The 25628-nt window shown below is 51.2% G+C and overlaps 1 protein-coding gene across 1 annotated transcript; it reads right to left on the bottom strand.

Moving 5' to 3' along the window:
• Positions 1-5288: 5288 nt before the first annotated feature.
• Positions 5289-24937, bottom strand: PM20D1 (peptidase M20 domain containing 1). The gene is made up of 13 exons (XM_064173752.1): positions 24702-24937; positions 21704-21790; positions 20046-20278; positions 18347-18433; positions 15837-15970; positions 15337-15456; positions 13313-13388; positions 13017-13078; positions 12299-12377; positions 9689-9760; positions 8515-8683; positions 6888-6987; positions 5289-5605 (listed from the first exon to the last, which is right to left on the bottom strand). Exons 1-13 carry the CDS (start codon positions 24901-24903, stop codon positions 5476-5478), a joined length of 1551 nt encoding a protein of 516 aa, XP_064029822.1. The 5' UTR covers positions 24904-24937; the 3' UTR covers positions 5289-5475.
• Between the last annotated feature and the right edge of the window lie 691 nt (positions 24938-25628).

Consider the following 25628-nt stretch of genomic DNA (forward strand, 5'->3'; position numbering starts at 1 on the left):
GGCTTGGTGGCAAGGGCTGAGCTGAATGCAGAAGCTTTCACAGCACCAGCTTGAGAAAATGGATTTCAGCAGCAACCTGAAAAACCAAACAGCACAGCAGAAGAGCAGCCAAGGATGCAAGAGTCAAACACAAGAGTGGAGGAAACAATTCTGTAAACACCTTGTTCCTGCATTCTCCTCCAGCTCTGAGCCTGAACTCTCCTAGGTCACTTAGGGCTGAAAATAAACCAAAGTCCTCCTAAATAGAGGCCAGAGAGGGAGCTTTCTTTAGAAGCTGCAGGTGTGGGAGATGACATCCTCTGACCCCATCTCAGCTGCTCTGCCTGCAGACAGACACCTTGAGGAGCTTGGAGCGAGTCCAGAGGAAGCCACGAAGGTGCTCAGAGGGCTGCAGCAGCTCTGCTATGAGGACAGGCTGAGAGAGTTGAGGCTCTGCAGCCTGGAGAAGAGAAGGCTTCCAGGAGACCTTGGAGTGGCCTTGCAGGATCTGAAGGAGGCTACAAGAGGGCTGGGGAGGGACTATTGACAAGGTCTGGGAATGAGAGGAGGAGGAGGAATGGGTTTAAAGCGGCAAAGGGGAGACTGAAAGTGGATGTTAGGAAGAAGCTGTTTGCAGTGAGGGTGGTGAGACACTGGCACAGATTGCCCAGGGAGGCTGTGGAGCACAGAAGCACAGAATGTGATCTTTGATCACAACCTCCCTGGAGATGTTTAAGGTCAGGTTGGATGAGGCCATGAGCGAGCTGTTCTAGTGGGAGGTGTCCCTGCCAATGGCAGGGGGGGTTGGAACTGGCTGAGCTTTGAGGTCCCTTCCAACCTGACCCATTCTGTGAGTCTATGAACTGCTCACACAAATGGCAGCTCTGGCTATAAAGCTATGGGAGAAACAAAATTGCCATGGATAGAACACAGGAAGGTGTTACCAGCCTGGAACTGGACTAAGAGCATTCCAAACCCCAGTGGGTATGACACCAGCTTTTGTCTTTGGAGCAGAAAATCAGACCGGTCTCTGATGACTCAGAGGTAACTGCACTACATCCTCAAAGCAGTGACTCATTACAAAGGAAAATAGCTCCCAGAGCTGTTAATCCATGTTGTGGTGATGTACCTGGCATTATCACCTGCTGCTGACACCCTGCCAAGCTGTGATCTCAGCAGGAAAGGGACGGGGCTAAAAGTGCTGAGGGGCCTGGAGCATCTCTGTGAGGAGCCAAGGCTGAGAGCCATGGGGGTGGTGAGCCTGGAGAAAAGCAGCCCCAGAGGGGATCTGAGCAATGCTCAGCAACAGCTAAAGGCTGGGGGGCAAGAGGAGGGGGTTGGGCTCATGTCAGTGGTGCCCAGAGAGAGCATAAGGGGCAATGGGCACAAACTGCAACCCAGGAGGTTCCATCTGAACAAGAGGAGAAGATTGTTTGGTGTGAGGGTGCTGGAAGCCTGGAACAGGCTGCCCAGAGAGGTTGTGGAGTCTCCTCTGGAGAGCTTCCAACCCCATCTGGCCATTGTGATCCTGGGCAAGCTGCTGTGGGGGCCCTGCTGGAGCAGGGGAGTTGGAGTGGATGATCTCCAGAGGTCCTTTCCAACCCCAACCATGCCACAGGACACTGAGATTTCAAATGCCACTCGAGATGAGAGATGTCCTCTGCAAACAGTTCATGGGAGCAGTGAAATGGGGTGGGAAGAAAGCTGCTCTGTCAGAGGTGCCAAAGCACTGAGTGACCCTTCAGAAGCGTGCCAGGTAAGCATGGCATGGCAGCTCATGGGGGTAAAGACTCAAGATCATGGAAGGCAAAGCTGCTGCATAGGAAAAAGGCACAACCATCACAAGGGACTGGAAAGAAAAGCAGGCAGAGGTGGGGAATGTGATTTACACCATCAGATCCTGTCTCTTTAAAAGCCTTCCACAGGTTGCAGTCAAGCTACGAGGACAGGCTGAGAGAGTTTGGGCTGTGCAGCCTGGAGAAGGCTTGGAGGAGACCTTGGAGTGGCCTTCCAGGATGAGAAGGGGGCTCCAGGAGGGCTGGGGAGGGACTATTGACAGGGTCTGGGAATGTCAGGAGGAGGAGGAATGGGTTCGAAATGGCAAAGTGGAGATTGGATGTTAGGAAAGAGTTCTTTGCAGTGAGGGTGGTGAGAGACTGGCACAGGTTAAGGGTGGTGAGACACTGGCACAGGTTAAGGGTGGTGAGACACTGGCACAGGTTAAGGGTGGTGAGAGACTGGCACAGGTTTCCCAGGGAGGTTGTGGAGCACAGAAGCACCCAATGTGATCTTTGATCACATTCTGTGCTTCTGTGCTCCACAACCTCCCTGGAGGTGTTCATGACCAGGCTGGATGAGACCTTGAGTGACCTGTTCCAGTGGGAGGTGTCCCTGCCTATGGCATGGGGGGTTGGGACTGGCTGAGCTTTGAGCTCCCTTCCAACATAAACCATTCTGTGATTCTAAGCTCTGCTGAACATCCACTCACTGCAGAGGCACTGCCTAATGAGCAGCACTTAATGGGGCCCTGCAATGAGCTGCAGCAGCTTAAACCTCACAATACACGTTTGGACAGGACCTGCCAAAAGCATCTCAGCTTTCCCAGCCCTGTTTGCCCTTCACTTTTCCTTCAGCAAGAGCAAAATAAAAGGTAAAAGAAATAAAAACCAATCTTCAGATGAGTGGCTTTTAAAGAAACAATCCTCACCCACACAGAGAGGAGTGAGTTTGGGTTGGGGAATGGAGATAACAGAATGCAAAGGCTGGTTGGTGTCTTTAGGACTCATCTGCCTGTTGCACCAGGCAATAAATCTCTCCTTTCACACCACAGCACTGCTGCTGCTGCACAACACCACCACCAGAGTTAGCATTTTCACACCCTGTGCCTCTCTAACAGAATCACACAATGGTTAAGACTAAGAGACCTCAAGACATCACCTAATCTACTCCTCGGGCTCTCTTGGTCATCTTTGCCGCCAGGGCACACTGCTGTCTCACTTTCAACCTGCCAAGCAGGGCTCCTTCGTCCTTCTCTGCAATGCTGACTTCCAGCTAGCCAGTCCTCAGCACAAGGTTATTCCCTGCCAGGTGCAGGACTCTGTCTTTCCCTTTGCTGAGCTTCACAAGAGTCTCTCCAGCAATTTGGGCTCCTCTTTCCCCACCTCTCCAGCCCCTTGGGCTCCTCTTTCCCCACCTCTCCAGCCCCTTGGGCTCCTCTTTCCCCACCTCTCCAGCCCCTTGGGCTCCTCTTTCCCCACCTCTCCAGCCCCTTGGGCTCCTCTTTCCCCACCTCTCCAGCCCCTTGGGCTCCTCTTTCCCCACCTCTCCAGCCCCTTGGGCTCCTCTTTCCCCAGCCCCCTGAGCTCCTGTCTCCCCACCTCTCCAGCCCCCTCAGCTCCTGTTTTCCCACCATTCCATCCCCCTCAGCTCCTGCCTCCCCACCTCTCCAGCCTCCTGGAGTGTCTTTCAATGTCAGGACAAACATGAGGTGAGTCAACCACTCCTCTTTGTTTTTACATCATCTGCAAACCCACTGAGGATTCCCTGCCTGACCCCCCAAGTCATCAGTGCCAAAGAATATTGACCCCCACACTGCCACAGGCAAAGTGAAGGCTTTAGACTCGAGTTGTCTTTATAGAGACCTGTCAGAGGACAGAAAGCAAACCTCAACTAAAAATCCTTCCTCCACCTCCCACTGGTGGGGCTGACTTTATTGTACTGTGCCCTGCCCACATCACTTTTGCTGCCACAGGAGTTTGCAAGAGGAATGATGACACCTTCACAAAAGAGGCACAGAGATGTGGCTAAACAAATTCCTGACGTTAGAGCACCCAGACAAAAGGCACTGAACCATGAAAGGTGCAAAGCTGTTTACCACTCAGCAACGAAAAAAAGAGAGTTAAGCTAATTCAGGATAGAAAGAGGAGCATCAGGGAGGCTACAGAGATGAAAAGCAGGTTGGAAACTATGTGGGCTTTGTTTTGATGGAAACTTTGTGGCCTGCTCTGGTGTAGAAGCAGGTGTGGAAATTACTTCACTGCAATTATACAGTAATAATTAATTCATAAAGAGAAGGCTAAATGACAATCAGCAAAGAATCTGCATTCCTTGTTTGATGAGATGCCAGGAGCAAGCTGGGTATAGTCATTTAGCAGATTGGATGCAGTTTGCATTCACTGGCCAGAGTGATAAGATCAGACTGCAAATAAATAAGAGAGTGGTGAATGGAAAGAACAGGAATCACAGTTCCACCACTCAGGGGATTTCCTGTACACTCCAGTGCATGCTACAGATAGGAATTCAGAGCAAGAGGACCACCCCATTCCAGCTCTGAAAGAGAGAGACATCTCTGTAACACTGCTGCAGGAGATTGAGGCTGGAGATCAGGAAGAAATCCTTGGCAGTGAGGGTGGGGAGAGATTGGCAGAGGTTGTCCAGGGAGGTGTTCAAGGCCAGGTTGGATGAATCTTAGAATCATAGAATCAAGGAGGTTGGAAGAGAGCTCCAAGCTCATCCAGCCCAACCTAGCACTCAGCTCTGGCCAGTCATAGAATCAAGCAGGTTGGAAGAGAGCTCCAAGCTCAGCCAGCCCAACCTAGCACCCAGCCCTGCCCAACCAACCAGACCATGGCACTAAGTGCCCCAGCCAGGCTTGGCTTCAACACCTCCAGGGATGGCAACTCCACCACCTCCCTGGGCAGCCCAGAGAAACATAGACCACAGAAACTGAGTGAAAAGAGAGACAACACTGATTAAGTTTCTTGTATCAAGCTGCAATGCCTTGTTCTGCCACCCAGCTGAGCCATGCTAAAGAGGGAGGGGGACAAAGAATCACTGAAAAGACAGGAAAGGAAAGTGTGCAGCACCTCTGAGACAAGGGCAACATCAGTTAAAGCAGCACAGCTACAACTTTTGGAGCTCAGCACCTCAGAAATAGAGTCAGAAATCAGTGCATGCATGGGAGGGCCTAGTGGAAGTTAACTGATAATGGTTGAGGGCCTGGGGAAGAGGCTGGTACCAAGCAGCAGTGGAACAAACTCTTAGTGCTGATCTAGAGCCACCTGAGAGCCTCAGCACATCACAAAGCCTTCAGGAGAGCTCCTGACAGACACAGTTGGTGAGGGATCAATGAGCTGTCTGAAAGGAGCACACAGAAGGATTCCTCTCCTTCACTGCCAGGTGAGCAAGGGCTGATTACAGCTTAGATTTTCAAGGCTGCCAGTTGCAGAGCTTGATAGAAAGGGCTGCAAATCATTAATATCAGATTAATGGTTGCAGTTCAGACCAGGGAGGAACAACAGTCAGAGTGATTTGTTGTGTTTGGTTCAGGATCTCATTCACATTATTGATCTAAAGCAGCAACCAGGAGTTTTTTTTCCATCTGCATGGAAACCACAACACTCAGAACCCATATTCCAGACTTCTTTTATGGCCCAGAACCTCTGGCACCCACCCTGAGTCCACCTCAGCACCTGCTCCCCCACTCAGGTGTGTTTCTCACAGCTCATGGGATTTGGCATGAGGCTCTGGAAGCTCAGCAGTGTCACAGTTCTTAATCAGCTGGAAGAGGAACTCAACCTGCTTCTCAAAATTCTCCACTGAGATTCTCTCATTCAACCCATGGATCCTGCAAGAGAAAGAGGAAGGGTTTAGATTCCTGTTGTGTGCCTGGGACCCCTGTACTCAACACTGCTCAGGCCACACCTTGAGAACTGTGTCCAGTTCTGGGCCCCTCAACTCAAGACAGATGTTGAGGTGCTGGAAGGTGTCCAGAGAAGGGCAGCAAGGCTGGGGAGGGGCCTGGAACACAAACCCTATGTGGAGAGGCTGAGGGAGCTGGGGGGGTGCAGCCTGCAGCAGAGGAGGCTCAGGGCAGAGCTGATTGCTGCCTGCAGCTGCCTGCAGGGAGGCTGTAGCCAGGTGGGGTTGGGCTCTGCTGCCAGGCACCCAGCAACAGAACAAGGGGACACAGCCTGAAGCTGTGCCAGGGGAGGTCTAGGCTGGATGTGAGGAGGAAGTTGTTGGCAGAGAGAGTGATTGGCATTGGAATGGGCTGCCCAGGGAGGTGGTGGAGTGGCTGTGGCTGGAGGCGTTGAAGCCAAGCCTGGCTGGGGCACTTAGTGCCATGGTCTGGTTGGGTGGGCTGGGTGCTAGGTTGGGCTGGAGGAGCTTGGAGCTCTCTTCCAACCTGATTGATTGTATGACCTCACCTGCAGCTAGCCAGGAGCCTCTTTGCCTGACACCTCATAAAGCAATGCACAACATAAAAACGCCAGAATGATAGAACTGCTTTGGTTCAAGATCATGGAGCCCAACCAGCAACCCAACACCTCCATGCCCACTAAACCATGTCCCCAAGTGCCACAGCCACAGGATTCTTATGGAATCATAAAATTGTTTAGGTTGGAAAGGACCTCAGTGCTCAGCCAGTTCCAACCCCTGCCATAGGCAGGGACACCTCTCACCAGAACAGGTTGCTCAAGGCCTCATCCAGCCTGATCCTGAACACCTCCAGGGAGGTTGTGGAGCACAGAATGTGATCACTGGGATAGATCTGCTGAGAAAGGTCAAGACCCAGGCCCAGAGTGCCACCTTTGCCACTGCAGCACTGCACAAAGGATCCAGTCAGCTCAACAGCACTGCTGTGCTGTCAAACAGGGCACTGACACGAGGTGACTGGAGGAGAGAGGAGCAAGAGCCAACATTCTGCTGCTGTAATCCCCATCCCTTCTTTGTACAGCACCAAAGCTGCAGGAAATGGGTGGTCTAACAGCACCTGAGGCACCACCACCACGCCAAGGTACACAAGGTTGGGTTTCCTCCTTCTGCCTAACCAGTTTTTTTTCCCTCTCTCTCTCTCTCCAGTCCCCATCCCAAGCAGCTGCCCACAGGCAGGCAGAAGACAGTACCTGGGGAGATCATCTGGTTTCAGGAGGATGGGGTTAAAGCGGTAAATGGCAGCTGTGAGGTTGGTGAAGTGTCTGCTGTCTGTGTTTCCAATGCATGTGCCTGGAGCAAAAAACAAACCAACAACAAAACCAAACTCACATTTCTTCCAGGAGAAAGGAAAGGAATCTGACAGCAGCTCTAACCAACTCCTGGACTCCAGCAGCAGCAGCAAAATCACTGCAAAGAGTTTATTGGCTTGTGCTGGATGAACATTTTCTCCTTCCTGAGCAGGAGCACTTCATGGATTCACAGAATGGGTTGGAAGGGACCTTAAAGATCATGGGATGTGGAGATGCTGGAGAGTGTCCAGAGCAGGGCCAGGAGGATGCTCAGAGGGCTGCAGCAGCTCTGCTGTGAGCACAGCCTGAAAGAGTTGGGGCTGTGCAGGCTGGAGCAGAGGAGGCTCCCAGGGGACCTTCTTGTGGCCTCCCAGGATCTGAAGGGGGCTCCAAAAAAGCTGGGGAGGGACTTTTGAGGCTGTGAGGGAGTGGCAGGAGTGGGGGGAATGGAGCAAAGGTGGAGGTGGGGAGAGTGAGGCTGGAGGTGAGGAGGAAGTTGTTGAGCAGGAGAGTGGTGAGAGGCTGGAATGGGTTGCCCAGGGAGGGGGTTGAGGCCCCATGGCTGGAGGTGTTTGAGGCCAGGCTGGCTGAGGCTGTGTGCAGCCTGCTCTAGGGTAGGGTGTCCCTGGGCATGGCAGGGGGGTTGGGACTGGCTGCTCCTTGTGCTCCCTTCCAACCCTGACTGCTTCTATGATTCTATGATCGTCCAGTTCCAAGCCCCCTGCCATGGGCAGGGACACCTCCCAACAAGCCCAGGTTGCTCAAGGCCTCATCCAACCTTGCCCTGAACACCTCCAGGGAGGGGGCAGCCACAGCCTCCCTAATCAACCTGTGCCAGTATCTCCCCACCCTCACTGTCAAGAATTTCTTCCACACCTCCAGTCTTAATCTCCCCTTCTCAAGCTTCAATCCATTCCCCCTTGTCCTATCCCTACAAGCCCTTGTAAAAGGTCCCTCCCCAGCCTTCTTGCAGGCCTCCTTTCACTCCAAGAGCCACAAAATGCTCAACCTCCATAAAAGCTTAAACTTCAAACTGCAGTCCAACAAAGAGCACAGCACTAAGAGGAAGCTGAGAGAAAGGGAAGGGGCTGGAATCACAAGGAACAATACAGAAAAGCAGGAATGGCTCTGCCAGCTAAGGAAACAATAAAAGAAGAGCTATAAGCAAGAAGACCTCCTACTCTCCCTCAGAATTCCTTTCTTCCCTGAAGAGATCTCTTTGTATGTGCAGAGAGTCAAATTCAAGGTTCATTGTTTCTATCAGTTTCCTGTTTGCTTTTTTTTTTTCACTTCCACTGCTTTAAAACAACAAAAAAAAAAGAGCACCACAAAAACTTTTTTAACCATAAAGAGAGGATGGAATAAAAAGAGGAAAAGCCAGCTGTTTCCAGCAGTTAACAGCTGGGGTGGAGAAGCAGATAGAACATGGAAACAAATCAGTACTGGGGGATGGGGATAGGGAGAGGGAAGAGAATAAACAGGGGGGAAGCTGGAGAGGAACCACCAACCACCATATGCTTGCTGTTACCTGGGACCACACTGTCAACCTCAGGGAAAGTATCCAGAATGGTTCTCTGAATGATATGGACTGCAAAAGTCTGCTCATCCCATGGACTGATGGGGAGTGGGTCAAAAGCATCTACCACATCAATCTTCACTCTGTCATCAGCAAGAGTGTTTTTAACTACCTCTAGCACCTATGGGCAAAACAGAGAGGTTAGATCAGCAAACACAGCACTGCAGGTTGGGTTTGGTTGGAAGAGACCTTTAAGATCATCAAGTTCAACCACTAGCCCAGCACTGCCAGGACACCACCAAACCACATCTCTCAGCACCACATCTCTGAGGTCTAGGTTGATGAAAAGCTCGACAGGAGCCTGCAGTGGGAGTGCAGCCCAGAAAGCAGCCTTGTGCTGGGCTGCAGCAAGAGCAGTGTGGGCAGCAGGGCAAGGGAGGGGATTCTGCCCCTTGGCTCTGCTCTCCTCAGGCCCCATCTGCAGTCCTGGGTGCAGTTCTGGAGTCCCCAGCACAAGCAGGACATGGAAGTGTTGGAGAGAGTCTAGAGGAGGCCACCAAGATGCTGAGAGGGCTGCAGCAGCTCTGCTCTGAGGACAGGCTGAGAGAGTTGGGGCTGTGCAGCCTGGAGAAGAGAAGGCTTCCAGGAGACCTTATAGTGGCTTTCAGGACCTGAAGGGGGCTACAGGAGGGCTAGGGAGGGACTATTGACAATGTCTTGTCATGACAGGATGAGGAAAAATGTTTTAAGTGGCAGAGAGGAGACTGAAACAGGATGTTGGGAAAGGGTTCTTTGCAGTGAGGGTGGTGAGAGACTGGCACAGGTTGAGAGTGGGGAGACACTGGCACAGGTTTCCCAGGGAGGTTGTGGAGCACAGAAGCACCCAATGTGATCAAAGATCACATTGGGTGCTTCTGTGCTCCACAACCTCCCTGGAGGTGCTCAGGACCAGGTTGGATGAAGCCTTGAGCAGCCTGTTCTAGTGGGAGGTGTCCCTGCCTATGGCAGGGGGTTGAAACTGGCTGAGCTTTGAGGTGAATGCTGTAGAGTAGGGCTCTAGGTTGGACTTGGTGCTCCTGAGGGGCTTTGCCAGCCTGCTTGTGGCTGTGGTTCTGTGAAATGGCCAAGGGCCAAGCTGCTGGGAAAGGCCTGCAGGCCAGCCCCATGCCTGGGGGCCAGGACACACCTCGGCAGCTGTCTCTGCAGAGTGGATCCGGAAGTTGGCAGTGGCTTTTGCAGAAGATGGGATGACATTTACCTGGGGGAAAAAAAAAAAGGAACAGACTTAAAAAGGCAGTAAAAAAGCAAATTAAAATCCCAACTGCACACTCAGGAACTGCTCAAAGACAGAGGAGAGACTGAGGGAGTTGAGGCTGTTCAGTTTGGAGAGGAGAAGGCTCCGAGGTGACCTTCTTGTGGCCTTTCAGTATCTGAAGGGGGCTACAAAAAAAGCTGGGGAGGGACTTTTTATGATATCAGATAGGGATAGGACTGGGGGGATTGGAACAAAGCTGGAATTGGGTAGATTCAGACTGCATGTGAGGAGGAAGTTGTTCAGCGTGAGGGTGGTGAGAGGCTGGAATGGGTTGCCCAGGGAGGTGGTTGAGGCCCCATGGCTGGAGGTGTTTGAGGCCAGGCTGGCTGAGGCTGTGTGCAGCCTGCTCTAGGGTAGGGTGTCCCTGGGCATGGCAGGAGGGTTGGAACTGGCTGCTCCTTGTGGTCCCTTCCAACTCTGACTGATTCTAAGACTAACACTGCAGACTTTCCACTAGAGGAGAAATTTCTCTCTGTGCTGGGCTAAAATGTTGCAAAAGCTGATCTGTAGCTGAGGAAACTACACAAAGTCCAACAGCTCAGCACAACCAAAGTGAGATTTTGGATAATTTTCCTCTTGAGATGAGCCTTTTCCCTTCAGAAACCTGATATTGAGACTGTACTGTGTATAGGTCTGGAGCCTCCAACACAAGCAGGACAGGGAACTGTTGAAGCCAGTCCAGAAGAGGCCACCAAGATGCTCAAAGAGCTGCAGCAGCTCTGCTCTGAGGATAGGCTGAGAGAGTTGGAGCTCTACAGCCTGGAGAGGAGAAGGCTTGGAGGAGACCTTGGAGTGGCCTTCCAGGATCTGAGGGGATACAGGAGGGCTGGGGAGGGACTATTGACAAGGGCTTGTAATGATAGGAGGAGGAGGAATGGGTTTAGAGTGGCAGAGGGGAGCCTGAAAGTGGATGTTAGGAAGAAGTTCTTTTCAGTGAGGGTGGTGAGAGACTGGCACAGGTTGAGGGTGGTGAGACACTGGCACAGGTTGCCCAGGGAGGTTGTGGAGCACATTGGGTGCTTCTGTGCTCCACAACCTCCCTGGAGGTGTTCAGGACCAGGTTGGATGAGGCCTTGAGCAACCTGTTCTACTGGGAGGTGTCCCTGCCTATGGCAGGGGGTTGGAACTGGCTGGGCTTTGAGCTCCCTTCCAACCTAACCCATTCTATGATTTATGTTGGTTTTGACAAGTTCATTGAGGGGGTTTTAAGTTTCTATTTTTGAACTTGGGTTGTTTTTTTCAAGCAGCACTTTGGCCTCACTGTCACCTTGCTTTGCCCCAGGTCTGAGTCACTGAAGTCACTTAAACGAGACAAATCCCTTCTCTTTTCTCTAAAATAGGTATTTATCACTTTGTTAAGACAAAAACAAAAGGCACAACCAGAACAGAACAACTCAAGAAGCCAGGCTGTCACTTCTCTGCTGGCCACTCAGTGTCACTGTTCAGCCACTGCAGCTTCTCTGCTTTCCTACTGATGTCTTTCAGTAGCAGATTCCTTCAGGGACACACCAAGCAGGCTCTTTGTTTTCCAGGACTTGAATAGTTCTGGACAGCTACACCTCCTTATCGGGACAAGATCCAGCCAGAACTTGTTATCTCTCAGTCCAAGGTGCAGTCTAACCCTGCCTGAACGAAGATGAACCCCAGAATTGTGTTTTCACAAACACATGGCCCCCACTAAATCCTGTCAGTGATACTTTGGATGGTTGCACAGCAAGGCTCTTGTCCACCCTAAACCAGAAACCATCTGGAGTGGTTTACAGAGAGGCTGTTGTGACACAGGTGCCCTCTGCTCTGCCCTTGTGAGCCCACACCTGGAGCACTGTGTTCTGTTCTGGTGCCCCCAGCATAAGACGGACATGGAACTGCTAGAGCAGGTCCAGAGGAAGCCATGGAGATGATCAGAGGGCTGGAGAACCTTCCTTATAGGGATAGGTGAAGAGAGCTGGGGCTGTTTAGCCTGGAGAAGAGAAGGCTCCAGGGAGACCTTAAAGCAGCCTTCCAGCACCTGAAAGGCAGCCTACAATAAAGGCAGAAGGGGACTTTACAAGGGTTTGTAGTGACAGGACCAGGGACAATGCACTGAAGCTTAAGAAGGGGAGATTGAGACCAGTGATTAGGAAGAAATTCTTTGGAGTAAGGAAGGGCAAACACTGGCACAGGCTGCCCAGGGAGGCTGTGGGTGTCCCCTCCCTGGAGGTGTTCAAGGCCAGGCTGGATGATGCCTTGAGTTACCTGGGCTGGTGGGAGGTGTTCCTGCCCACGGCAGAGGGTTGGAACTGGATGAGCTTTAAGGTCCCTTCCAACACAAACCATTCTATGAATCTACAAACTTCCAACTGCAGCTAAATGCAAACCACACCTGAAGGTGACAGCACTTCACACCTGGTCTGGCCTTCCTAACTGGATGTCAGTAAGTGTGACCTCCGTGTCCTCATCTTACTGCATGGGAGAAAAAAGCCAAAATCCAAGTGAAAATACCTTGATTCCAGCATTGAACATGGTGACTGCTGTAGTGGTTCGGATCAGGGCATTGGTGGAAGGTTTCCAGGCAAGAATCCTTAGGAAAAAGGGAAAAACAAACACATTTTGCAATTGAGAGGTGATTCTGCCTTTGCTCTGCTCTGGTGAGGCCTCACCTGGGAGCTCTACATCGAGCTCTGGAGACCTGAACACAGGAAGGACATGGACCTGATGGAACAGATCCAGAAGAGGGCCATGGAAATGATCAGAGGCTGGAACAGTTCTGCTGCAAAGACAGACTGAGGGAGCTGGGGGTGTTCAGCCTGGAGAAGAGAAGACTCCAGGGAGACCTTTGAGCTGCCTTCCAGTACCTGAAGGGGGCTACCAGTAGGCTGCAGAGGGACTGTTTGGAAAGGCCTGCAGGGACAGGACCACTGCAACGGTTTGAAATGACAGCAGAGCAGATTGAGATTGGATATAACAAATTCTGTACCATGAAGGTGCTGGAACACTGCAACAGGTTGCCCAGGGAGGTGGCTGAGGCTTCATCCCTGGGGATACTCACGGTGAGGCCGGACAAGGCTGTGAGCAACCTGCTCTAGAGGAGGATGTCCCTGCTGAGTGCAGGGGGTTGGACTGGCTGAGCTTAGGAGATCCCTTCCAACCCATTCTATGACTCCATGAATCTTTGGAGGGTGAGAGGCTGGAAAAGGCCTTCAAGGAGATATTTTCTTACCTGCTGACAATAGGTGAAAAGAGCCAGAGGTTGCTCATGATGAGATTGAGAGGAAACCTGAACTGAGTGGAAGAAACAAAATCACAAATCAGAAAGCTCTCAGTTTTCAGGAGGGCAGTACAGAGACTTGGCTGTGATGAACTCATTTCAGCAGAAACAATTAGCTGGGAGAAAGGCCAGCTTAAGTCTCTCCTCCTTTCTAGGAACTATGTCACTGTGCTCTCAATTCATTTGCTGGGTTACTCTTCACTTACTAATATGAAAATCTGAGCATGAAGTCACAGCTCTTTCCTCACCTCTGATGCAAGGTGCTCCATAGTCAGGAGTTCTGGCCCTTGGCCAAAGAGATTGCGCAAGGGATTCTGCTCCAGCCTGCAGCAAAGCAAAAAGCCAACACTTGAAATCTAATAAACCAAAGAATCTCTCACTATTGGTGCTCCAGAAAGCTGGAAGGAGTTGGGTTCTGAGATGCACATCACATTTTCCTCTCCTGAGCAGCACCACAGCACATTTCTCAGCACCATGACACATTTCTAAGCATTTCAGCCACAGACTTTCTTTCTAGAACAGCTCAGAGTGGACTCCATAATCATGGAATGGTTTGGCTTGGAAAGGAGATTAAAGATCACCTAGCTCCAACCCCCTGTCATGGGCAGGGACACCTCCCACTAGATCAGTAGGAAATTTTTCTTCATATCCAACCTAAACTTCCTCTTGTGCAACTGGAGGTCATTTCCTCTCATCCTATCACCTGATACTAGGGAGAGGAGACCAACTCTCACCTCACTCCAACCTCCTTTCAGACAGCTGTAGAGAGCCAGAGGGTCTCCCCTCAGCCTCCTCTTTTCCAGGCTGAACAAGCCCAGTTCCCTCAGCTGCTCCTCACCAGCCCTGTTCTTCAGACCCATCATCAGCTTTGCTGCCCTTCTCTTGGCACGTCTGAGCACCTCAATGCCCTTCTTGGTGTGAGACTCCCAAATCTGAACCCAGATTCCAGCACAGACAACAACTTCAACCAATCCCATCCCTCATGAGCTGTGTTGGTGAGCTCTAACACTGAAGAAATGCAGAAGCCTGCCTCTTACCAACACATGGAAATGAAGAAAACCACCCCAAAGTCCATCAGATCTGTCCATGTTCAGTTTTTCTAGCATACATATTTACTTCTCAGTTTGATACCCAGACAGGCATGTTTGTGGGTGCTCCCTCCCTGGCAGTGTTCAAGGCCAGGCTGGAAGAGGCCTTGAGCAACTTGGGCTAGTGGGAGGTTGGAACTGGATGATCCTGAAGGTCCCTTCCAACCCAAACCAGTTCATGGATCTATGTAATATGATTTAGGCAGTCACATTCTGACTTGGCAGCATGTTTTTTGGCTTGGATAATTCCCAGCTGGAGGTAGCAGGGATGTGCAAAAGAATAAATCCCAGAGCAGTTCTGCAAGCCAAGCAATCAAAGCAATCTCTGTCACTTTAGAGCAAATGCTGCTAAGAAGTGTGGCCAGCAGGTTGAGAGAGGTGATGCTCCCCCTCTGCTCCACTCAGATGAGACTCCACCTGGAGTACTGCATCCAGTTCTGGAGCCTCTATTACAAGAAAATGATGGACATGATGGGAGGTGTCCAGAGAAGGGCCACGAGGATGAGCAGAGGGCTGGAGCTGCTCTGCTATGAGAAGAGACTGAGGGAGTTGGGGCTGTGCAGTCTGGAGAGGAGAAGGCTCTGAGGAGACCTTATTGTGGCCTTTCAGTATCTGAAGGGGGCTACAAGAAAGCTGGGGAGGGACTTTTTATGATGTCAGGTAGTGAAAGGACCTGGGAGAATGGAACAAAGCTGCAAATGGGCAGATTCAGATTGGATGTTAGGAAGAAATTCTTCACCATTAGAGTGCTGAGAGACTGGCACAAGCTGCCCAGGGAGGTGGTGGAAGCCTCATGCCTGGAGGTGTTTAAGGCCAGGCTGGATGGGGCTCTGCTAGTGTGAGGTGTCCCTGACCATGGCAAGGGGAATGGAGCTGGATGATCCTTGAGGTCCCTTCCAGCCATGACAATTCTGTGATTCTAAGACATCAAAGCTACAGCAATTGCTGTGGGATTAAAGAATCAAGTGACACCAGGAACAGCTGAAAAGACACTTTAGGCACTTCTGCTCCCTATGCTGGGGTTTGCATTTCTGCCCTTCAAAGTGAGATACAAATTCCCTCTGTGAATACATGAAGGGGATTTGCAAGACTGTAAATACAAATATCAAAGAAGAAAGTCACCTATCAGTGATTTAGGAGTCTGCTTGGCTGGCTTTGATGTTAGATGATGGAGAAGCTCTCACCTGGACATGGCTGCTGCAAGAATGCCAATACTTGTCTCCTTAGGAGGGACAGATGAATGTCCTGGCTCTTTGTCCACAGTGAAGTTCAGTGTTATTGAACCCTTTTCTGTGATGGCAATTCTGGGCAGTGATAAATAAAGAACTGATTAATGCAACTCCAAACACAAAGGCACAGAGTAAAAGAAATCCTCTGCCTGTTTTCAGTGTTATAAAAACCAAACAAAGCAGCAGCAACACCAACAAATTCTACACACAGCCCTTAGGTGTCTGGAGGGCTGCTGCTCCAGTGAGCAGGCTCTAAGGCAGACAATTAACACACCTCACTGGCTAAGAGGAGCATTCTGCTGTGCTCAGCAGGCTGTGCTGGACAGCAAGCAAAACCTCAAGTCCCTTTGCACCAGCAGCACTGCCACATGACTTGAAAACATCTGATTGACATTACCAAGGTCTGCTCTCCCACATTAATGAGAGAAAATGCAGAGGCAGTTGTGTTCTCTTACAGAGCTACTGGCTTCTGCACTCCTGCAACGATGCCATCCAGTACTGCACTTCCCTCATCTAGGACGAAGGAGAGTTTCACTCCTCTGGCTTCCAGCAGACTTGCAATCTTCACGGCTCCCTTCCAACCAGACACCTGTGAGAAGGTGGAGAGAGGTTCCTGCAGTCAGAGGAGCTAAGCAAAAGAAAGCACAGCAGCAGGACAGATCTTGCTGGTGACAGAGACCAGTGCTACACGAGATAAGCGCAGCTGGGGAGGAGTAATAAACCACCAGTACAGGCTGGGAGGTGATCTGCTGGAGAGCAAACCTGTGGAGAGGGACCTGGGAGTGCTGGTGGGCAACATCCATAGCACAGCAATGTGGCCTTGTGGCCAAGAGAGACAATGGGATCCTGGGGGGCATTCAGAAGAGTGTGTCCAGCAGATCCAGGGAGGTTCTCCTTCCTCTCTACTCTGCTCTAGTGAGACCTCATCTTGAGCACTGCCTTCAGGTTTGGGCTCCCCAGTTGAAGAGGGACAGGGATCTGCTGGAGAGGGTCCAGTGGAGGGCTATGAGGATGATGAAGGGACTGGAGCACTGCCTGGTGAGGAGAGGCTGAGGGCCCTGGGGCTGCTTAGTCTAGAGAAGAGAAGACTGAGAGGGGATTGAATCAATGTCTATAACTCTCTGAGGGCTGGGGGTCAGGAGTGGGGGACAGGCTCTGCTCACTGCTCCCTGGGATAGGACAAGCAGCAAGGGATGGAAGCTGCAGCACAGGAGGTTCCAGCTCAACACAAGGGGGAACTTCTTGCCTGGAAGGGTCCCAGAGCCCTGGCACAGGCTGCCCAGAGAGGTTGTGGAGTCTCCTTCTGTGGAGCCTTCCAAGGCCTGTCTGGATGTGCTCCTGTGTGCCCTGAGCTGGATTGTGTGGTCCTGCTGTGACAGGGGGCTTGGACTGGAGGATCTCTTCAGGTTCCTTCCAACCCCTGACATCCTGTGAGCCTGTGTTGCCCTGAACAGCTCTGGAGCAACCTGCCAACAGAAGATTCCTCCTGATAAAATTCATTTGAGCTCATGAAGCAGCAGAGTTTGTCTCCATGCAGAGGAATAGCTCTTGTTCACCAGTCCCTGCATGTGCCTTTGAATCCTTCTAGTTCTCAGACACAGTGACACCTCAGAGCTAGAAACCACACACACGAGTCACAATCCTTCATCTCTGCACTCTGGAACTCAATAACCAAAACTCTCTCATCTGTCTTTTTATCATTTAGTGGGCACAAGAGTGGAATATTTTTAGTAGCTCCTCCTGACCGTTTGGAACAGCCATGTAAAATCTGAATTTTTAATTACCCATGGCCATTAGGCATGTGCTGTACATCCTGCAAAATGGGCCTCCTGCTGCCCCTTTCACACAGAGAAGAACATGAACTAACACTCTGCTGTGCTTTTTGCTCTTTGCTCATCACACCAAATCCTTTGTGTCCCTTCAAGCCAAACAATCAATGTGTAACTACGACCATGTGCCTGACACAGCATCTGCCCACAGACCTAAGTGAACAGGACAGACCTCCCAGTTAAACAGTGTTAAAAATTAAGCCTTCTGGCATACATGAAGAACACAAACAACAATGGCTCAGCTTGGAAGGAACTTCTGAGATCATAGAATGAAGCAGGTTGGAAGAGAGCTCCAAGCTCAGCCAGCCCAACCTAGCACCCAGCCCTGGCCAAGCAACCAGACCATGGCACTAAGTGCCCCAGCCAGCCTTGGCTTCAGCACCTCCAGCCACAGCCACTCCACCACCTCCCTGGGCAGCCCATTCCAATGCCAATCACTCTCTCTGCCAACAACTTTCTCCTAACATCCAGCCTGAACCTCCCCCAGCACCCCCACCATGGGCAGGGACACCTCTCAATTAGACCCAGCTGCTCAAGGCTTCATCCAACCTGGCCTTGAACACCTCCAGGGAGGAGGCAGCCACAACCTCCCTGGGAAACCTGTTCTGCAGTCTCACCACCCACACACTGAAGAACTTCTTCCCAGGATCCAGCCTAACCCTGCCCTGCCTCAGATTCAAACCTTTCCCCCTTGCTTTGTCTTTAGACACCCTCAGGAAAAGTCTCTCTGAAGCCTTCCTGCAGGATGCCTTCAGGTACTGCCAGGCAGCTGCAAGGTCTCCCTGGAGCCTTCTCTTCTCCAGGCTGAACACCTCCAGCTCCCTCAGCCTGTCCTCATAGCAGAGCTTCTCCAGCCCTTGGATCATCTTTGTAGCCCCCTCTGGACTCAATCCCAGCAGCTCTGTGTCCTCCTTATGCTGGGGACACCAGAACTGGATGCAGCCTTTGAGGTGGAGTCCGAGCAGAATCCTCTCTCTTACCCTGCTGGCCACATTCCTCTGGATGCAGCCCAGCACACAGCTGGCTTCTGGGAAGCTTCCTATCAATCAAACACCCCCAAGTCTCTTTCTTCAGGGCTTCTCTCAACCCACTCTGCAGCCAGCCTGGATTTGTGCCATTTGGATGAAAGCAAATACCTCTTCATCGTGTCCAATGCCAACATAGAAAGATCTGTGGGGTCTGTAATTTCTTCTCAGCAAGAATTCTACAGCTTGCAGAATACCCTGCAGGAAAAAAAACCAAAATCACTAAGCAGCAGAAAGTATTGCACTTGGTGTCAGGAAGGAGAGAGGAAAGGATGCAATGTAAGGTAGAAGACATCTGATGCACTCACAGCCTTTAAGGGGCCTTTGTCCTGGTCACAGTGGAGCTTTTATTTCTACAGCTCCTCCTGATGACATTTCTCCTATCCCCTGCAATGTTTTGGATCAATAATGCTGTAGATTGTGTACAGACACCAAACACAGTGGAGGTTTGTTCCTGGTGCTGCTGGAGTTGGAGATAAACTGCACAGGAAGCATGAGAGAGTTCTAATTTTCCATGGAATTCCCTGTTCCATGCACACCTCAGCTCTGCCCTGAGCCACCAAGCAGTGTGTGTTACACCAAATGAGTTCAGAGGACTGAAACAGAGCAAGACAATCTGAGATCTACCACTTACTGCTATCACTTCACCTCACCTCTTGGGTTTTCTTCAATTTAAGCTTGCTCATTCTTTACAGGAGAAGAAATTCTCTCCCCTCTATCTTCTCAGCACTTGCTTTTTGCACTGTTCATTCAAACTGATGATTTTTAGTGTCCATTTGAGGAATTATTTGTGCAGTTCATAGAATCATGGAATCATCACAGATTTGTTTAGATTGGAAGAGACTTCTGAGATCATTTACTCCAAACTCTGCCATAGGCAGGGACAGCTCTCAACTAGACTCAGCTGCTCAAGGCTTCATCCACAGGCTCTGCTCAGAGACAGGACAAGGGGCAATGAGTGCAGAGGAGTCTGAGGGCTGCCCTCATTCATGCTGATAAAGATGTGCAGGGCAGGCTCTGCTCAAGGATGTCCAATGATAGGACAAGAGGCAATGGGTGCCAGCTGGAGCAGAGGGGGTGCCACAGGAACAAGTCAGTGACCCTAGGTGTGTTTAAGGGTGGTTTGGATGTGGTGCTTAGGCAGATGGTTTAAGATGAATGTTGCAGAGTAGGGTTCTAGGTTGCACTTGGTGATCCTGAGTAGCTTTCCCAACATGAAGGTTTCTGTGACAAGGAAAAACTTTCTCACTGTGAGGGTGCTGGAATCCTGCAGCAGGCTGCCCAGAGAGGCTGTGGAACCTCTTTCACTAGAGACATTCAAAATCCACCTGGATGTGTTCCTGTGTGACCTGCCTTGGGTGATCCTGCTCTGGCAAGGGGCTGGACTGGATGATCTTGTGTCACCCAGGGACAGAACAAGAGGACACAGCCTCTAACTGCTCCAGGGCAGGTTTAGGTTGGACATTAGGAAGAAATTCTTCACAGCAAGAGTGCTTGCCTTTTGGAATGAGCTGCCCTGGGAGGTGATGGAATCACCATCCCTGGAGGTGTTTAAAATGAGGCTGGGTGAGGCACTTAGTGCCAGGGTTTAATTAATTAGAAGGGTTAGGTGATAGGTTGGACTCGATGATCCTGGAGGTCTCTTCCAACCTGGTTAATTCTGTGATCTTTTGAGGTTCCTTCCAACCCCTAATACTCTGTGAAACACAACAAGAGAGACAATCTATCAAATGCCAAGAGAACAGATTCCTCCCATCTGCCTTTTCCAGGCCCTGCACCTCTCAGAAAGGACATTACCCAGTGGACGTACTATGGCAGAGTTTTTGTTATCCAGAGTTCCTCGTCCATAGATGAAACCTTCATGCTCTGCAGCTGAGAAAGGAGGGAAATCCCAGCCCTCTGGGGGAGCAGGCACAACATCCATGTGTGCAAGCAGCATATAGGGCATCAACTCAGGGTTGGAACCCTGAACAGTAAAGAGGTGGCTGTATTGGCCAACAATTTCATGCTGAATGAACTTGGAAGAGAATACAGCTGGGAAGACTGTTAAGGAAAGAATTAAAAACATGTGAAAAATCAACAGTCATGTCCAATGTCAAACAGTCCACAGAGCAGTCATCTACTCAGCCTCAAAGGGAGCACCAGAAGCTAAGAGCAAGCACAACAAATTTGCTTCAGGAAGCAGATGGGCAGCTTTGTTCTCATAACTCTACCAATCCACCTCCTTTTGTATTTCAGACTGTCCTCAGCCAGACCAGGAACTGTTGTTCAGTGCTGCAGGTAGCAGGGATGGGACTGACATAAAACAAAACTGAGTGTTCTGGCTCTTTTTCTCCCTAGTAGCAGTCATTTAACCATCTCAAAGACCAATAGCCAACACTTCAACCTCATCTGCTCTGGTTTTGGCCATTGCTACACCAAAGCATGCTGCTGCAGAGGTGATTTAGGTCAGTCCAGGCCTTGGGATAAACCAAAATGAAAGTCTGTTCTAAACCAGAAGGAGAATCTGTTCCATTCTATTCCAGAACCATAAATTGGATAAAACAAAAGGCAAATCTGTTCCATTCTATTCCAGAACCACAAATTGAGGCAAACCAAAAGGAAAATCTGTTCTGTTCCACTCCAGAACCATAAATTGGGGTAAAACAAAAGGCAATTCTGTTCCATTCTATTCCAGAACCACAAATGGAGGCAAACCAATAGGCAATTCTGTTCCATTCTATTCCAGAACCACAAATTGAGGCAAACCAAAAGGCAATTCTGTTCCATTCTACTCCAGAACCACAAATTGAGGCAAACCAAAAGACAATTCTGTTCCATTCTATTCCAGAACCACAAATAGAGGTAAATCAAAAGGAAAATCTGCTCTGTTCCACTCCAGAACCATAAATTGGGGTAAAACAAAAGGCAAATCTGTTCCATTCTATTCCAGAACCATAAATTGTGATAAATCTAAAGGAAAATAAATCCTATTCCACTCTAGAACCAAAAACTGAAGTAAAGCAAAAGGAAGATCTGTTCCATTCTATTCCAGAACCACAAATTGAGGTAAAACAAAAGGAAAACCTCTTCTATTCTATTCCAGAACCGTAAATTAAGGCAAACCAAAAGTGAAATCTCTTCTGTTCCACTCCAGAACCAGAAACTGAGGTAAAACAAAAGGCAAATCTGTTCCATTCTATTCCAGAGCCATAAATTGTGGTAAATCTAAAGGAAAATAAATTCTATTCCACTCCAGAACCACAAATTGAGGTAAAACAAAAGGAAAACCTCTTCTATTCTATTCCAGAACCAGAAATTAAGGCAAACCAAAAGGGAAATCTGTTCTGTTCCACTCCAGAACCAGAAACCGAGGTAAAACAAAAGGCAAATCTGTTCATTCTGTTCCAGAGCCATAAAGACTCTCTTTGATTGTTTGCAGAAAACCAAATGGAGCAGCAGAGATGGCAAAGAGGGAAAGTTTAGTACCTTTCTGAATGTAATTCCCAAATTCTGCCATGGCAGTTGTGTTCAAGTCCTCTGGAGATACAGACACAGTCGGGATCTTAATAGCACCTTCAATGAAATAGGAAAGAGGCACCAATTAACACTGAAATCAATCAAGCAGTGAATTGCCTCTCACCAGGAAAAGCAGGTTTTCTTGCATCCCCTGAGTGTTTCCCAGGCTTTAAAGATCAGTTCACAGCACAGGAAGAGCTACCACTGTGAAAAGAGGCCAAGGGACTTCAGCAGAGCTGCGCGCGTGCAGCGCACCACGACTGCCTTCCAGGTTCTGCCAAGGTTGTACTTCTCTGGCTACTTAAAACTCCATTTCAAGTGTTGAGTGATGGTGTTAGAAATGCTACTGCCCAGAAGCAGCTGCATTTTGTTAGGGTGACCTGATTCCTTGTAGTCACAAACTGGTTTGGCAGCTGAGCAGGCAGCTCAGAGGGATTTCTTTCTCCCCAAGTCAGGTTGTGATGGCAGGATTGTTTTAACACCTTTCACACTACTCCAACCTATTAAAATACATAAACAGACAGGGCTTTGGCTGGTCTTTCTGGTATGTTCTGTCATTCAAGCAAGGTCAGACACAGCTGCTCTCCAATACAGACTGGCTTAGGTTGGAAGGGACCTCAGAGATCATCTCCTCGAGCTTCCTGACACAGGCAGGGATACTCTCCAACCAGACTCAGCTGCTCAAGGCTTCACCCAGCCTGACCTTGAACAGCACCAAGGAGGAGGCAGCCACAACCTCCCCAGGCAGCCTAATTCAGAGTCTCCCTACTCTCATACTGAAGAACTTATTCCTAAGATCCACTCTAACTCTAGTTTCAGAATCACAGAATTAACCAGATTGGAGAAGACTTCTAAGACTGATTCCAACCTAGCACCTAACCCTTCTAGTTAACTAACCCATGGCACTCACTGCCTCATCCAGCCTCCTTCTAAACACCTCCAGGGATGGGGACTCCACTACCTCCCCGGGCAGCCTGTTCCAATGGGCAATCACTTTGTGTGAAGAACTTCTTCCTACCGTCTAGCCTCAACCTGCCCTGGCACAGCTTGAGGCTGTGTCCTCTTGTCCTGCTCTCCTTCCCCAGCTTCATATCATTCCCCCTTGTCCTGTCTCTAGACTCCTTTATTAAAAGTCCCTCTGCAGCCTTCCTGTAGCATCTCTTCAGGTAGTGGAAGGCAGCTCTAAGGTCTCCTTGGAGTCTTCTCTTCTCCAGGCTGAACAACCCCAGCTGCCTTAGCTCCAGTCACAGCTGCCTTCCCTAAGAGCAGCCATGAGGTGAGGTTACAGATCCATTTAAAGGCTGTCTCTGTTACTGAAGAAGAAACACACAAGTAAACACCTGCTGTATGCCTGCACATTCCCATTAAACCCCTATGTAAACAGAAACTGCTAAGCAATAAATCTCATCAGCCAGCAACGTGTGGGACCCCTGCCTGAACAGCCCAGGACCATTTATCACTTCATGCCAGACTGTGGTTTCCTGCAAGCTGCCAAACCTCCAAAGCCTTCTGCAGGAGCCTGTATCAGAGAGCCCAAACACACCAGCACTTGATACAGGCAGGCTGCCTGCAGTGTGCAAGCTCTCAGCCCCAGCAAGCTCGTAGCAGGGGGACAGAGACGTCTGGCAAACTGCAGCCGCGGGGTAGGACAGGGGAACTACCTGAAGGGGCATTGTAGCCAGGTGGGGGTGGCCTCTTCTCCCAGGCAACCAGCAATAGAACAAGGGGACACAGTCTCAAGTTGTGCCAGGGTAGGTATAGGCTGGATATTAGGAGGAAGTTCTTCACAGAGAGAGTGATTGGCATTGGAATGGGCTGCCCAGGGAGGTGGTGGAGGCACCGTCCCTGGGGGTCTTCAAGAAGAGACTGGATGAGGCACTTAGTGCCATGGTCTGGTTGATTGGTTAGGGCTGGGGGATAGGTTGGACTGGATGATCTTGGAGGTCTCTTCCAAACTGGTTGATTCTATGATTCTATAATTCTATGAACACTGAGAAAACCACCACGGGAAGAAAGCCAACCACAGGAAAGAGAACTTGATCCTTCCGAGGAGAAATCACCCGAGGAAGTGTCACATAAGCCCAGCACGGTGAGGGTCGGAAGGGCCCTCTGGAGATCATCCACAGCATCACAGTATCACCCAGGTTGGAAGAGACCTCACAGATCATCAAGTCCAACCCTTTACCACAGAGCTCAAGGCCAGACCATGGCACCAAGTGCCACGTCCAGTCCTGCCTTGAACAGCTCCAGGGACGGCGACTCCACCACCTCCCCGGGCAGCCCATTCCAGTGGCCAATGACTCTCTCAGGGAAGAACTTTCTCCTCACCTCCAGCCTAAATCTCCCCTGGCACAGCCTGAGGCTGTGTCCTCTCGTTCTGGTGCTGGCCACCTGAGAGAAGAGAGCAACCTCCTCCTGGCCACAACCTCCCCTCAGGTAGTTGCAGACAGCAATGAGGTCTCCCCTGAGCCTCCTCTTCTCCAGGCTAACCAATCCCAGCTCCCTCAGCCTCTCCTCGTAGGGCTGTGCTCAAGGCCTCTCCCCAGCCTCGTCACCCTTCTCTGGACACGCTCAAGCATCTCAATGTCCCTCCTAAACTGGGGGGCCCAGAACTGAACACAGTCCAGTCCAAACCCCTGCTAAAACAGGGCACCCACAGCAGCTTGCCCAAGATCACAGCGGCCAAAGGGTTTGAAGTCTCTGCAGAGGTAACTCCGCAAGCTCCCTGGGCAGCCTGCTCCGGCGCTCGGGCACCCTCAGCAGCTCTCCCGTGTGCTCGGCTGCTGACCCGCTCCCACCCGTGTCCCACGGCCGGCCTCTGACTCACTCCCCACGGAAAGGCCGCCCCAGGAAACTGGGTAGGGAAGAAGCCCCGAGCCGGGGCTGCAAGGAGCACACAGGCTGCAGACCTCTCTGGGAAGACCCAGGGGGGCCGGGAGGGTGGCTCAGCCCGGCCGGGCCCCCTCACCTCGCAGCGCCTCCTTGAGCTCCAGCCGCTCGCCAGCACTGAAAGCGGCGGTGCCGCCGCGCCGGGCCCACAGCCGCGGGATGGCCGGGGCTCGCAGGACGTAGGCGCGGAGCAGCACGGTGCCAAGCAGCACCAGCACGGCCGCGCTCAGCCCCAGCCCCGCGGCCCAGGCCGCTGCCCGGCGTCCGCTCCCGGCAGCCATCCCCAGCGGACTTCGGCCGCCGCCGCCACCGCGGCCGCGCCCAGCCTGATGGACGTGGCCTAGAGCGAATCGTCACACGGCCACCTGGGATAATGACCAATGGGATGACTGCGCCCGCCCCCGCCCCCTCCCCGCCCCCCGCGGGTGCTGCTGGGAGCTGTAGTCCCGCCCCGTGGCACAGTGGAGATGGCGGCGGCGGCCGAGGGCGGCCTGGGTGCTGTGTGCGCAGTGAAATCGCCCTCGTGTTACCTCCTGAAGGCATTTCAGAGCAGTGCGAGTGGCGTCTGGTGACCGCGGCAGCTGGCAGTAGTGGGATTGCCCCCTCAGCCTGGTCTGGGCTGTGCTTGGAGCCTCCTGAGAGGATCACAGATGTCAGGGGATGGAAGGGACCCAAAGAGCTCATCCAGTCCAACCCCCCTGCCAGAGCAGGGCCACACAATCCAGCTCAGGGCACACAGCAACACATCCAGACAGGCCTGGGAAGGCTCCACACAAGGAGACTCCACAACCTCTCTGGGCAGCCTGTGCCAGGGCTCTGGGACCCTTCCAGGCAAGAAGTTGCCTCTTGTGCTGAGCTGCAACCTCCTGTGCTGCAGCTTCCATCCACTGCTGCTTGTCCTATGCCAGGGAGCAGTGAGCAGAGCCTGTCCCCCCCTCCTGACCCCCAGCCCTCAGAGAGTTACAGACATTGATTCAATCTCCTCTCAGTCTTCTGCAGACTAAGC

The sequence above is a fragment of the Pogoniulus pusillus genome, chromosome 39, assembly GCF_015220805.1.
Source record: "Pogoniulus pusillus isolate bPogPus1 chromosome 39, bPogPus1.pri, whole genome shotgun sequence".
Classification (NCBI taxonomy): domain Eukaryota; kingdom Metazoa; phylum Chordata; class Aves; order Piciformes; family Lybiidae; genus Pogoniulus; species Pogoniulus pusillus.